Source organism: Meles meles, chromosome 2 (genome assembly GCF_922984935.1).
Source record: "Meles meles chromosome 2, mMelMel3.1 paternal haplotype, whole genome shotgun sequence".
In the NCBI taxonomy this organism is placed as follows: Eukaryota; Metazoa; Chordata; class Mammalia; order Carnivora; family Mustelidae; genus Meles; species Meles meles.
The window spans coordinates 127,756,545-127,772,436 of record NC_060067.1 but is presented as its reverse complement, the minus strand read 5'-3'; the positions used below and the strand labels follow the sequence as shown (position 1 = coordinate 127,772,436).

The 15,892-nt window shown below is 38.0% G+C and overlaps 1 protein-coding gene across 2 annotated transcripts in view; it reads right to left on the bottom strand.

The window, feature by feature from the left end:
* Positions 1-276: 276 nt before the first annotated feature.
* GUCY1B1 (guanylate cyclase 1 soluble subunit beta 1) overlaps positions 277-15,892 on the bottom strand; it is a 47,987-nt gene continuing 32,371 nt past the window's right edge. For both annotated transcript variants that reach the window (XM_045997908.1, XM_045997909.1), the window contains exons 6-14: positions 13,483-13,713; positions 12,141-12,257; positions 11,044-11,177; positions 8,101-8,298; positions 4,973-5,210; positions 3,801-3,941; positions 3,131-3,285; positions 2,659-2,785; positions 277-1,465 (exon numbers count right to left, since the gene is read on the bottom strand). In XM_045997908.1, the coding sequence (XP_045853864.1) occupies positions 1,442-1,465; positions 2,659-2,785; positions 3,131-3,285; positions 3,801-3,941; positions 4,973-5,210; positions 8,101-8,298; positions 11,044-11,177; positions 12,141-12,257; positions 13,483-13,713 (1,365 nt within the window). In that variant the 3' untranslated portion in view covers positions 277-1,441. The remainder of the gene's footprint in view (positions 1,466-2,658; positions 2,786-3,130; positions 3,286-3,800; positions 3,942-4,972; positions 5,211-8,100; positions 8,299-11,043; positions 11,178-12,140; positions 12,258-13,482; positions 13,714-15,892) is intronic.

Genomic DNA, 15,892 nt, shown 5'->3' with positions numbered 1-15,892 from the left:
AGCCTCTGCCTTCAGCTCGTGTCATGATTCCAGGGTCCTGGGGTGGAGCCCTGCATCGGGCTTTCTGCTCAGCGGGGAGCCTGCTTCCCCCTCTCTCTCTCTGCCTACTTGTGATCTCTCTCTCTCTGTCAAATAAATAAATAAAATCTTTTTTAAAAATAATAAAATGCAGAATTGGGAAAATTATAAAATGTACTTATAAAAATGGCAGTAATAAAATGGCCAACAATAACATTAACAACATTTTTGTTGAAATACAAACTATCTAGAGACAAGTGGAAAAAATAATTTATTGCAGATTCTCTTACACATGAACATGGAACATTTATACATATATAGATGTGCTGATATGAAATGCTAAATTTCAAGACAAACATTTTTACACAAAAATGTTGCACTATATTTTATAAAGGTAAATATTAATAAATTATCAGAGATACTTAAGAACAATAGGCCAATTATTCCAACAGGAATGCATTCGATGCCAAAATTAAAGTAACTTTTCTGAACATGATGGCTTGGATATAATCACATTCTTCCAAGCTAAGAAAAGGAAGCTCATTTCTGGAAATAAAAGGCCAGAAATGGCTCTTTCAGGAGTATCCCAGCGGTGTCTCCAATTTTATTCTTGGATGTGGTTAGAGAGCCTAACATTTATCCCAAGCTAAGGTAATTGTTCAGTGTGAAACAGTACAGCTTTTTGTAACAGCTGCAAGTGGTTAACGAGATTTAGTATAAGGGATATACTACAAACATAGAATTTTAGAGGAATTATAATGCCATATTATATATAATTTGAGTGAGCAACCAAATATTTTGGAAAAGGAATGTGCGCCCTCTATTTTTGAAGGAAAATGAGCATAATTCAAAATAGTCACTATTTTCTTAGTGTGATATATTAATTATTTTTGGAATCTGAAAATAAATGGCATTTTTTCCCCTAAAACTTAGAACTCACTCTTTTAGAAAATGATTTCTATAATGATGTACACTGGCACAATATAAACTTTGTTTTATGTTATTATAGTCATTAAAACATACATAGACATCAAACACTAAACAGATTTGGTACGCCATGATATGATATATACACATGACCAAATACTGTTCAGTGTCATTTAATAAATTCAACAAATATTTATTGGGTGCCTACCACTTGCAAATTACCATGTTTAGTGGTAGATCTTAAGACACAGGAAGCTCACGTCATTCACATCTAAAGCCAAACTTCAGGTAATATTACTAAACCTTGTTAATAATCAAAAGCAGAGCTAAGGTTGAGTAGTGAATCATGAAAGCTATACCAAGGAGAAAGGCTTGGGATAACTGCAAAGGACAAAGCGAAATCTGTATCCACAGGAATAATGGCTTCTAGGCCAGACATGTGACTCGGGGCCACGGGAGCCCTTTCTGCGGTCCTCTTCATCCCATGGTCCAACATTCAGTCGTCATCCCGAGCTGTTTCCTTTCGAGAGTGGAATAAACAATGATTCACTTTCGGTGATAATAAAGCTGGTAGTATCCGCCCAGATATTTTTTTTTCGTCATACGAAAATGTGATCTGCATTCAGATCTGTTTTGCTGCCTCCCGCCCTCATTCCGGGGAAACAGGGCCACCCACCTCAAATGAGCAACACTTGAGGTAGAATTTAATTTATCAGAAGAACATCTGCAAACATGCCAACACCACAAGTAAACTATTTAAGGTAAAAAGACCAGAAAGAAGATGAAGATAAATATTTTAAAATTTGGCATTCCATTCCTTTTAGGACTTAGACCCTACCAGCATTTTTAGGGGATGCATGCCTACGAAAAAAAGAAATACACTCAGTGAGTCTCTCCCTCCCCCTCTAAAGAACCAGTACATCGACACGGGAACAAAGTATCCAACTCGCTTCTGACGCAGCGCTCTGTGCTTGGCAACAGAGTGGGCATGACCTTGGTGTGCGCAGGCCCAGTGGGAGTCGGGGCGGAGGGCCAGTGTCTGAGGACGGCTTAGCGGGCCTTCCAGCCGGAGTGCGACCCTAGCATGAGCACCAACCTGAGGCTGCCCTACGCAGTCATTCAGGTGCAAGAAGGTTACAAATCGCTCTTCTTTCTAGGAAAAACGCCTAGGACGTCTAAAGATCACCAGACTTTCCACAGGGAGACAGCTTGGCCCTCAGATGGATCCGAAGCTTCGTGATGAAGGGACGACCTACAAATAGCGGTCCTGACTCTGCCCGGACGGTGATCTCAGAATGGTTTAGGGAGCTAAGGGAAGAGGACGGGGAACTCCCCCACACACAGCCCTCTCACCTCAGCCGTGTTTAAACCGGATTGTGCAGAAGAACAAAAATAAACAAACAAAAACAGGTCTTCCCCTTCTGGTGCTTTTGGTTTTCATTTCATTAGAGGACAAAAGCTGGCAACGTTGCATAAAGTATCCCCTAAGTTTTTATTGTTCTAACTGGCTCATTAATGTTTCAGTATTTCCGCTGCTTCACTGGAGAGTTCATTTCTGTAAACAAGAGTTCTTTTCAAATGAAACCGATTCCCAGTGATTATAATCTAGCTCTGTCTCTATTTTATTTATTTATTTACTTATTCACTTATTTTTAGCGCTCTGTATTTATATTCTGTCTTTAAAAAAAGGAATTGCATGCTGATTAGTCATACCTCTGTTCCCGTATTTTTTCTGGAAAGAAACCAAACTTGCATTGGCTCTTTTTTGCCCTTCATGGACACGGGGCCTCGGTGCTCCAAATGAAACTGTGGATCTGAGTTTTCTGGTGTCATAAGACATCTAAAAGACAGGGGACAGGGAAGAGGGAGAGTCGTATGGAGTATGGTTGTATAGATAAAGTGGTATGAACCGAAATTAAAAATCGAGACAGTAATGACCCACGCTACAGTTGTATTTAAAGGTAACACAAGGTTTTAGTGACAATGATCATATAGGGAATTCCTAAGGTGGTGTGGAACCATTAAAAGTGGGAGTAATGACCCAGTCTTCTCAAATAAGAAATAAACAATCCTAAGAGCATAAGCAATGACTGTTTAAAAATAATAAAACCACTGAGAGTTAAGCCACACGTTAAGAGACTTTTTCTTGAAAATCAGTCAATAATACTAAGACATGTTTTCTTACCTGTAGGTATATTCAGACACATTTATTTTTCCTTTTTCGCCAGTGGTTTCTGTTCTGCTTGTGAGGTTAACGGTGTTTCCAAAAAGGCAGTACCGCGGCATCCTCTGTCCTATCACACCGGTAACAACCTCTCCAGTGTGTATCCCTATTGTTATCTGCAGAAATCCAAACTTTGTTTCCATAAGTTCAATCACCAAAACACTAATTTTTTTATTACTTTATATTACAGAATGTAGAATCATCATATAAAAATCTTAAGGATTCTCTAGAAGAACCCCAAATGCATTTATAGCATATTTATAAAATAAAAGAACTCCAAGTGTATTTATAAAAACAAAAAACCCTCACAGAAATCTCTTCCAAGAGGAACGTTCATTTTCTAAAGTCTGAAGATTTCAAAGATATGACTCTGGCAACTTAGATGAGACATAGGAAAGAGGTATTTAAAAATAAGCCAGAAAGGACAAGAAGTTTTATCTCACCCTCATGATTTTACTACATGGAATAGACTAGGTAATTTCAAATAGGTGGACAGATTTCCCATCTTTATGAAAAAATGGGATATAAGAAAAGATTATAATCTATACATAATTAATGACTGCCTGGTAAAGAATGGGTCACTTGTCCACAAAGGTCTCCTACTACTATTATATGCGTTTTATTCACTAACCTGAACAGATTCGCCATCCACTTGAACCTGACCAGCAATTTCCATCATGTCCAAGGCCAGGTGGCAGATGGACCGTGCATGGTGGATGCATGGCTCTGGTAAACCACTCACTGTCATATACTTGTCACCAACTGTTTCCACCTAACACAGCACATATAATTCACATGTTCCTTGGTTAGAATAAACATTACCATTTCATTTGCTACCCTTATATATAAACAATGTTTTTTCAAGGCTACCGGTAACTTTAAACTCTCCTTCTCTGAATTCTTTTAAAATTCTAATGCTTTCAACTCCAACAAGATGAAACCTTATAATTTCAGATTTACACACATGGCACTTGAGGTCTTTGATTACAGGCAGGTCCAGACACAGCATTATTCTCTCCCTAGTGATTCCGGGTTTCTCACCCCAGATACCCTTACAATTCAATGGACATTGAATTACCATTAACTCCCTAAAATAATGATGGTTTACGGCACAAGGGCCACTACCCAAAGCCCAGTGATTTATCATGTTCATTAACTATTTATATTTTGATGTGCTCACAAAGTGTTACATTGTACCTCAGAAAACCACTATAAAATCAAAAGTCTTTGTGGCACTCCTATTACTCCAAATGCCTGGAGATGGTTTAGCTAACATTCTTACTTTTATGAAGCAATAATCTCCTGACTTCATTTTTCCAAAATTATATTTGTTTTCGATTGAAACAAAGAGCAGAAATATCTTATAAATGTTTATCTTCAAGTCGGTGTTATCTAAAAGCAGATCTGAGTCCCCAGTACCCTTCTCCTGATCTCCAACTTCTTTCTCATGCTAAGCATTTATATATTTCAGTAAAAACGTCTCCTGCAGAGCATACAACAAATGTTACATTTATATTATGTGTCATAAACAACCTGCACAGATTCATTAACGTAAGTGCCAATGAGCTGCTGAACACTTCATTTTCACTAGGAATCATCAGCACTATTCCTTTTGTTTACTAAGAGAGAAAGTTTTATAACAAGAGGGAATTATTTAAGAAAATGGTAAACAGTAAATACATGGAGGCTGGCTGCTACATGGCTATATGGCTAGCGTCAGAGAAGGTGCTTGTGACGCCTCGGAGTATAGGGCCTCGGAATTCAGACTCAGAAGAGTCCCACTAGGATATGACCTGGACTTGCCTTATAAACAAATGGATTTTTCCGAGAGTCAGTCAATGTGTCAAATCTGGTGTAGAGGTCATTAAGGAGGTTAACAATCTTCATTGCCCCTTCTCCAGATGCGTGCTTGCTACAGAAAGCATTGAAGCCCACAATGCCGCTGAAGAGGATGGTTACGTTGTCGTATCTTTTGGCAGGCACCGGACGCTTGTGTCTCAGCTCATTGGCAACAGACGGAGGGAGGACAGAATACAGCAACCTGTTCAGTTCAGCGGGGTGGGGAAAAAGCCACAGTAAGAAATGATGGGAAGAGCTTTAGTGCTTCTGCTGTCCACCTCCTAGTGCTTTGATGTCGTGTGTACTGTAAAATTCTGGAGTGGTAATAGGACACCCATTACCGGCCATATATGTAAGGGAAGTATCGAAGATACCGCAATTTATTTGTTTTCATCACATACAACATCTGCAAATCCAAACCAGTTCACACCAAATGAAAATAAGCCAAACAAATAAACAGGCAAAACGCAAGACTGGTAATAGGACAAAGTTTTCATGTGTGGTACTGAATTCTGACCTGCCATTATGGTTCAGTTTGAAAGCTGTCATCACTAGCACTTAAAACACTGTCTGAGTAGCAAATACCAGAGCCACATTTCTCTCTTAGGAATAAGAAATCTACCTGAATTTGTGTAAATAAGATTAAAAGAAGTAGATTTCTGGGCATCTGGGTGGCTCAGTCTGTTAAGCACCTGCCTTCCACTCGGGTCACGATCCCAGAGTCCTGGGATCGAGTCCCACATTGGGATCCCTGCTCGGCGGGGAGCCTGCTTCCTCCCTCTGCCTCTGTCCCTATCCCTGCTTGTGCTCTCTCTCTCTCTCTCTGTGTGTCAAATAAATACATAAAAATCTTTAAAAAAACAACAGTAGATTTCTCCCCAGTCTCATTCATGACTCACTCTTCCATAAGACACTGATAAAACAGATGAAGACTGAACTAGGCACGAAAGGATTGTATTTCTACAGGCAATATGGAGATTACTTTGATGACTTCAGGGATTATGCTGAGGGGCAAGTGTGGTAAACACACAGGAAGGGGATGAGGGCCAAGGGATGACAGGAGAGAAGCAGAAACTAGGGCGATCGATGTCTCTTGGCATGAGGACCCAGCAGAACAAATGAGGCTCCTCTGCCTTTTTCCTCCCTAGAGCCAGAGGGCATACCATGCTAAGTTTAATGGTACAGGCTTCATAAAATACGTTATTTTCAGGGATGAAGTTGTACCACTCACCAGTAAAGGATACAGTTTGAATTGGTTTTCAAGCAGCAGGAGGAATTTGAGCTGCCTGCCCTAGGGACTTCCTGAAATTTGCAAAATACCTGGTAGGCTAAGGAGTTCACTTAGGGTCACAAGGAAAGTGAAGAGGTCTCAAAGAAACTACACATAGCTTTCAGTTTCCTCATATAAGGGTCAAGACAAGTGAATTAAGCAGCTAAGGATAAAGATGGACTTTGAATGGCATTCTCTATGGCATCCATGCTATCAATAAATAGTGAACTGGTGTGTTTATATGTGGGCAGAGCATTCATCCAAGGGCAGCTACACATGTATCAATAGAAAGAAAAGTACAGAAAGTGATGCTGTTATCTATATATATGGGTGTTCGAGAATGAAATAGCTCTTATGGGAAGTAAGACAGAGCAGTTCAACTTTCCAACAAGACAGTTGCCAATTATATCGCATTAAAAATGAACACATAAGACCCTGGGTAAAATATCTATGAAACTCCAGTGATTTAGTGCCTTTAACTAAAATATGCAAATGAGACCAAGTAGTGTGCACACTGCATGTTCAAATGAATTTCTTGAAAATGAAGTATTACCTTTTTGTGTTTTTTTAAGGTTTTCCTTTTCTCCCGTGACAGGGAAAACTATTGGCATGAAATGATCAGATCACAAAATTCGTGGGTTTTTATATATCCATTTTGAGTCTAAAAGTTCCTATAAAGATGCCAATATAGCATTTTATTTTATTTTTATTTCTTTTAAAGATTTTATTTATTTATTTGACAGAGATCACAAGTAGGCAGAGAGGCAGGCAGAGAGAGAGGAGGAAGCAGGCTCCCCACGGAGCAGAGAGCCCGATGTGGGGCTTGATCCCAGGATCATGACCAGAGCCGAAGGCAGAGGCTTTAACCCACTGAGCCACCCAGGCGCCCCCAATATAGCATTTTAATTTATTAAAATTCTACTTATTTTATTCAGAAGCACATACAAAAGGCACAATTTTATTCCTTAAGTTTTAATAATATCATATATGTATTTTGAAGTTATTGACACTTACGGAACTATTACCTTTAATGCTATTTGTCCAATAGTTCAGAATTTAATACACCATTCATAGAAAAATAGGAGTTTTAGATTTTGTCATTTTTTTCAAGATTTATTTATTTGGCAGAGAGAGAGAGAACATGTGGGGAGTGAGGAGCAAAAGGAAAGAGAATCTTACAAGCAGACTCCCCACTGACCACAGAGCCTGAAACAGGACTCAATCTCATAACCCTGAGATCATGACCTGAGCCAAAACCAAGAGTCTGACGCTAAACTGACTGAACCATCCAGGCTCCCCAGATTTTGTTATTTTTGTTAACATATCTCATTACAGATGTAATTGTTGTGATTACAGATGACATCACAATCTGCCAAATTCCTATCTGTCAAGCCCTAAAATAACCTAGACTCCGAGAATCCTTTAAAAGACAAAGGCCTATTCTAAGTACAGTGTTCCTCGTAACCCTCAGAACCCAGCCAGCCCCTGGCACACAGAGGTTGCTCAGTACATAGCTGTCACGTGAAGGAATGAATGAATGGAGAGTTCCACTTTAAAGACACGTTTGAATTATTGTACTGGTTTTCCAAGAGAGATATTTTGGCATCTGTTCTTTCAACTTAAAAACTGAAGACATATTCCCACTACCAGTAAGACTGACTTATTTCTGTATGCATAATTTCTTTTTAAGTGACACAGAAGATTTTATTTACTATTCGGAGCTACAGCGGGTTCCATGCCTCTTTGGTGTGCTGATCAGACTTAACTGTAGTGGAGTCACACTATACAAAGCCCTTCCTTCACCACGAGGCTCTGTTCTTACGTGTCTGTCTTTTTCTTTTCATCTTCCAAGGCTCTTAATGTGAGCTGCAGCCGGTCTGTGAGGATTTCCAGTTCCTGGGTCAGTTTGTATTCCTCCCTGAATTGTTCTCCCAAAAGAACGAGGTCGCGCGTGGCATCGTGCAGAGGGATGTCACTCAGATACAGACCTCTCCGTGTCAGATCGTCCAGATTCATTACACTGTTATACAGGGAAATGAGGCAAAATCAGCACCAACTTTTCTACTTTTTTTTTCAACTTTTTTGGGATGATAATCCCGAGCCTGGTAACTGTCAAGGAGTATAATCCTGTCACCTCCTACCATTCAGTTCCTCCTACCCATGCAACAGGTCAGGCTACAGACACGAAAATTTGGGGAGTTACATGAAGGTTATGACTTCATTCTTTTATATATTAAAAATCTATCAAAAAGCAGTGATGAACTTGACATATATTTTGCCAAATCACACTTTTGGTGCCATCTGCCTAAACGGCAAGATAAGGTAGAAACCTGTCCCGTGCGACCTGATCGGGTATTTAACACAAGACTGTTATTCACTACTATCGCATTTCCCCCTCATGATAAAGAGATGAAGAAAAATGTCCTTTTGCCTTCTGGAACAGGATAACAGTGCCTCTCTTGAGAAACCAATTTATTTTGGTCTTACATAACTGGTTACTTTTCCCTCTTAGATGCAATGATTAAAAGTTTACAATCAAATTTATGACCTATCTTCCACATGTATTTTATGTATTTATAACTCTTTGACATGTATTTTATGTGCTACTCTCCGTTCTGGTTCTAATTTCTTCTACTACTCTTGTTTCCTTTGAAAATTTTTCTCATTTTTGAAACATTTAATCCTGCTAGATTTTATGCATCTCTCTAACCTAAGTTATTTTTTTTTTTACCTAAGTTATTTTTAGAATAGCATACTAATATTTACTGATTCAGCTATGATCTGGTAAGCGACTGCTTTTTAAAATCTTATATTTTGGTTAAAATGTCTTAAGGTTACGTTATTGGTTTGAATATAAAGTAATTACTTCTGGGCATTCCCAATAAGAATTTCTCTAAAATGATATAACAAGTTATGACTTTACTGAAGAATTTTGGACTGATAAAAAGTCTCCTTCTTACATATTTTCAGCAGAAATGTCCACAAATGAAAGCAAAAATTAGCATGTCAATATAGAGAAATAAAATGATTGAAAAGTTTACTAATGAAGCACATGGTCTCTTTAGATTGTGTTAAAATGCTTATGTATGTTAAAGCTCACTTTCAGAATAGACCCATCTGAAAAGAGGCCAGATCATCTGACAAATGGTAGATAAGACCATGAGCAGAGGAAAAAAAAAAAAAAGAGATTATAAGCTTAAAATGAAAATGTACATATTGAGTTAGAAAACAATCAAATTATGTCTCACTTTTCTACAAATTTACTTATTATTTTAATGAATTATTAACATATTTTTTTAAAGTTAAACTAATTGTCTTGAAATTATTTACTTTATAAGTAAAACTGCTTTTTTTTTTTTAAAGGTTTTATTTATTTATTTGACAGAGAGATCACAAGTAGGCAGAGAGAGAGAGAGAGAGAGAGAGGGAAGCAGGCTCCCCGCGGAGCAGAGAGCCCCATGCGGGACTCGATCCCAGGACCCTGAGATCATGACCTGAGCCGAAGGCAGCGGCTTAACCCACTGAGCCACCCAGGTGCCCCTAAGTAAAACTGCTTTTAGGTGATCTCACTTAATGTGAAAACAAACCTTTCTATACACATGGACAGGTACCACATGATAAACTGTGAATGTGTCACTATGTGTATTTCTGCATATGGCAATTTACAAGACTCCAAATTGTCTGCTTCTGTTTCCCAAGAGAACTTTATCTCCATGAATAGAAACTGTCTCTACTGAAAAGCTCTCATTCTACTTAAAGCTCAGCCGGAAAAGAGGCAGAAGAAACAAACTTAGGGACAGTCAATGAAATATAGTAGATCAATGTGGGTGACTAAAAAATATAAAGAATTTATGTTCTCTAATTTTGCCTCTTTTATTTTCATGATACATATTCTCAGGAAAAAAAGTCATTAGTCTTACATAGTCTTTAATAGCTTATTGAAGTTGTAGAAAGTTCCTTATGTTTTTCGGAGATTTTAAGGCAGTATATTTAAATGAAAAGTGACCATGGTGGACTTTAAATTTTTAGCCAATAGCTCACCAAAACATGCTTAACTGAATGTATTAACTAAATAATGTGCATAGCTTTCAGTTATGCAAAGCTACAAATACACAAAATATGACCTAACAAGTCTATTACCTTTTTCTATTTTTCTAACTAAATGTAGATATAGTTTTCTTATTGTGAGTTCCCATGCATCTTTTAGTAAAATGGTTTGTCAAATTGGAAACACAGCATCCTACAGTTTTACTGATGGCTATTATAAATAACATAATTTACATATGTTTCAGTGTAATAATATATTTTGAATAGTGAATCCTGATTAAGGTTGCTATATATTTTCGATATAAAATTATTCGAATCCAGAAATATTTTTAAAAAGTAATTTCTCAGTGCCAAACATATCCATGTATTCACACCATCATATCAGATGGTCTACAGAATTGTTTTTCTACGTGACACTCCCTTGGAAGGTATAAAGCTATAGAATTAGCTACCTGCAGATTAGATTTTTCCATTATCCAATGGCATAAACACTCAGCAAGCTGATTAAGACAGGGCAAATAAAAAAGAATACATGATTTCTTCTGAGCTTATTACAAGTGTTAAATGAAATTATCCTTGTTATAGAGAGGTATATAAACAAGGGTTATAAATCTAATTACACTTCGATCATGTAGACATGATCAAATAAAATGTTACCGAATTTCTATTAAAGATAGGTACTTGTATCCATTATAATTAATCAAAAAAAAAATATTACCTTGGTGAACACAGAAAAAGTATGCTATCTGCTTCAGGTAAGTAGATCATTTGACCCTTAAGACGTAAGCAGCTGATCTCAGTCCCAGTCAGCTCATCCTCACATTCTAATTTCTCGACATCCAACAATCCTTCCTTGAAAAAGCAAGACATAACCATTAACTAGTACCTTTTTTCCTAACAGTTCAGCAAAAAAAGAAGGATAGGCATGCTTCATTTCCCACCAAACCATAAGGGAGAATAAATGCACCATGTAGATAAGGAAGGACATTTCACCAAAATGGTACCAGTAATTAAGCAAAGTTGGCTACTAGCAAACAGGGCAGAAAAGCGAGCTGACTGGCTCCTTTGAACCCAAAAAGACAACAGCTGTACTATGGTTGGCATACTTGTTTAAAGCTTCCATGAGTCATACTCTGATTCTCCAGGATGGCTACAACGTATAATACTAAGTTCTAGCAAAGAATGACCCAAGAGCCTCCATTCCCCACGCCTTCATTCACAGAGTAACAGGGAAGAGTTCCAAATACGTCAAGTATGTGGGTAAGGCCTTGGCAAGTGCCACAGGAAGGACAGGATGTTTACTCCAAGACATTTTGGCTGCACCAGTCTGAAGAACAGGAACTATGAGATCTGGGTGCTACCTAAATAATCAACTGGATGAGCATGTTATCACTTTTATTTTCCCACAAAAATGGCATGAAGAGTAATAGACAATTTAAGGAAGAATAAAATCAGGGCTTTGGTTGAAGTTTAAAAGAACATTCTTTATCAGTTTTGATTTCTAAAATAGCACATGGTAGTTTAAGGAGGTAAAAGATGTTTGTTTTATTACGTGAAACTGAGTTGTCCCAATGAGACAGTCTCAAAACTTATTTTTGTTAATTCTGATCCGTTGATAAGAGTTCCACTGCCCCTCAGGCAAACCAAGAATCAGTAACGTTGCCCCTGAAATAGTACTCCCTCTGACATTTTGTTTGGGATCTGTCTATAGTTCCTCCATATCACAGAATGGTAGAGTAGCTAACTTTCCCTCGGGGCCACTTCTAATTTGAAACATCCCTTACTCACTCACACTGAAAGAAATATCTTGATTACCTTACTTCTCAGTACGAAAACCGTATTGATGTGTGAAAGGATCCCATGGAAACTAATGTCAATATGAGGACGAACGAGAGAGAAGACAGACAACAGGCTGCAGTTCCCAGGCTGGAGCTAAGATGTAGATGAAAGGGAAAGAACATGTGATTAGCTGAAATAATTCTTATGATTTGAGATTAGATTAAGCCAGCTCAATAAGACTTAAAAATAGAAAAGCATAATCATTTGGTAGGGGAATTGCTTCAGCCATGGGCTCCTGTCTTGACCTATGTCACTCAGCAATCAAACAGGCATCATATCGTTGCATGAACATGAAACCAAACATGACTTCAGAGTACTCATATCCCAATATAAGCTTATATAATTAAGGGAAGCATTTTGGAAGAAAGAATAAAAATGTGATTTTTAAAAAGGTAGTGTAAGGTATCAAATGCCTGTGGCTTAAGATGAAATTTAAGTAGAAAAACCACCAAAAAACACTCATGGCTTATTAAGAGACGGCTGATAATAGTAATGGGTAACAGTTAATAATTGCTTAGACACTGGACCAAATGTTCTTTATGCACTCTGTCTCCTCACACCATAATAAAGGGGAAATAGGCAGAGAAAGGCAAGGTAATAGGCTCACATTCATACAGCGAAAGGGAGGCAGGCCCAGCACAGGAGCCCACGCCGCGTACTACCCTGCTTCTGGATGCATAGGTCTACCACAGAGCCCATCTGGGCTAATCCGCCATTAGTAAGGCTCTTTAACTACAAGTGGGAAGTATCTCCAACATATTGGATACAACTTCAAAGTTAGTTAGGTGAGAGAGAAAAATAGAAAGGATTTTTCAGATGGTCTGAATAACCCAAGTTAAATGCAGACTCTCATCATCACAACTGTTTTCCTTTGAGGCTCTGTCTGCTCAACCCCAGGAGAATCTATCACTTTCTTCTTTAGTGTTTGTACAATTCCTTTCTCTTCCTGAAAATGTCAATGATTGACTTTGAAAGGTAATTTCAGTCAGCATACAGTCACTCAATGAATAAATAAGTGACAGATGCTTGTTACCAGAAAATCACCCATTTTCTCATTAAAAAAAAAAAAAAATTCCCATATAATTTTCCCACTGTCCCTGTAAGTGACTGAAACAGAAAAATAAGTAAGTAGTTCTCCTTGGGAAAGTTGCATGTGCTGAAATATACTTAGCTCACATTTGACAAACTGATGATGTATGATGTGCTACACATTACATGTAATACACTCAGAGTGTTGAATGAATAAATGGCTGTGTGGAACAACAGCGCCTTCACAGCCTTTCGTCTCTGGCCTCAAGGCAGTGTGAGGTCCTTTTACCTGGGGAAGCACTCTGTAGATGGCGTTGCCACACTGAGTAACCACTAGGTCCCGGTCAAATATTATGTGAAAAGGAAAAGCTTTGCAGAAGGTATAGGGGCTGATGCGTGATTCCTGGGTACCATTTTCTTCAAATCTATCAAGATCTTCATAGAAGTCTTCTTCTTTTGACTCTTTTTCTTCAATTAAAAACTGAGTATGATCACATTCTTCATTTCTTTGCTGAATAACCTGGATTCCCAAGGGGGGAGATGGTGTTGATTATCTGCATTTCAGTTTGGTGAAAATATCTAAACACTCAAGACACTGGTTACAAGAATTGCGTTTAGAGGGTTAATTAGAAATATGAATATACGGAAATACTACGTATGTCTTAAATAGGAAACTATTTCTGGACATTGTCTTGTGCAATGTGAATTGAAGACTGAATAATTATTTATAATAAAACTGCAAATCTGGTGTAGGTCCTTTAAGTAGCCCAGACAGCCTGCTGGATAGAATTAGGAGAAAAGCACCACCTGTGTCTTGTAGGCTCAGCCCACTCAGCCAGGTACACTTGGATCGGTAAATGACCTACCAACCATACAAAGTGGCTCTATTTAATATGTTTAAAAATGGTATTCACAGAGGGAAATGAAACAGTGCAGATACATATTTTAAAATATATGCAATGTCAGGGCGCCTGGGTGGATCAGTTGGTTAAGCACCTGACTTGCTTTCGGCTCAAGTCATGATCTCTGGATCATGAAATTGAGCCCCATGTTGGGCTCTGAACTCGGCAAGGAGTCTGCTTGAGATTCTCTCTCTCTCTGCCCCTCCCCCTGCTCCCACTAAATAAATAAATAAATAAAATCTTTTAAAAAATACATGCAATGTCATTTTCATCCATCAGTTGGCAATTATACAAAATACCAAATTGGGTAAGACAAGAAAGAGAGTCATCTCAAATACCACTAGTGGGAGGGATCTTGATTAAATTTTCTGAAGGGTAGATTGATAATATATAAATAATCCCAAAAAAGTTATATATTCTCTGATATAATTACAAACCTAGGAACTCATTCTAAGGAAGTAATCATAATAGTGAGTAAAGCTCTATAATTTAAAGAAATAACTACATTTATACAATATTTGGGATGTCTGGCCTGCTCAGTCGGTTAAATGTCTGCCTTCAGCTCAGGTCATGATCCCATATTGGGCTCCCTGCTCAGCGGCGAGCCTGCTTCTCCTTCTGCTGCTCCTCCTGCTTGTGCGCCCTCTCCCTCTCTCTCTCTCTCTCTCTCTCTGACAAATGGATAAGTAAAATCTTATAAATAAATAAATAAGATATTATTCATAGGCAAATACATTATAAAGTATAGAGGGTTTTTTTGTTTTTGTTTTTGTTTTGGGCTTAAGAAACTACAAAAATGCATCCCCTTAGAAAGGGAAATACTATATCTCAACTGTGGCCAGATCCAGATGGGAAGTAGCTGGGGCAACAGTTTTTCATTTATAGCTAAATGAAGGCAGAATGTTGCCCCTTTTCACTTTTTTGTTCAGGAGTTCACCACAGCACACTCTGAGACTACAGAACGATTCATAGTTAACATGGACACCATTGTATATATTCTCTCAAATACAGTTTCCTGCTGGAATCAGAACATTCCTACTCTCAGTGTCATACTAATCTACTACACAGGCTAAATATTAGTCTTATTTATGATTTCAACATTCTGCCCCACTAAGGTTGATTTCTCTAAAGTTCCATAAAAAAATAAGAGTCAGTCTTAAAATTCAAGCCTAACTTTGAAGTTCTGCTCTGATCCCATTTTAGCTACAGGAACTGAATTATATACAACCTAAATTTACTAATTAATTCCTCAATTCTGCTCTTTTGCTTTGATTAAATTGTCAAAATGAGTTGTTCTCCGATCATGTTTTTAACATGTCCTTGGTATATTACTTCTTGACATGGTACAATATTCCTTTAGTAGTTAAATTGTCTGGTAGCTCCAGACCTGTTAAGCTTACAGATTTGACATAAGAATGCTTATGTCAAATTAAAATTTGAAATTAAATTAAAACAGTGCCTTTGACAAAAATTACATATACAAAACATAACTAAAAATGAAAATATTGGGGCGCCTGGGTGGCTCAGTGGCTTAAGCCGCTGCCTTCGGCTCAGGTCATGATCTCAGGGTCCTGGGATCGAGTCCCACATCGGGCTCTCTGCTCAACAGGGGGCCTGCTTCCCTCTCTCTCTCTCTGCCTGCCTCTCTGCCTACTTGTGATCTCTTTCTGTCAAGTAAATAAATAAAATCTTTAAAAAAAAAAAATGAAAATATTTCAGAATTCTGTGATGGAGTACTTGAATCAATAAAGGCCATAAGGCAAACTAAATAATGTATAAAGCTATGTAATTAAACCA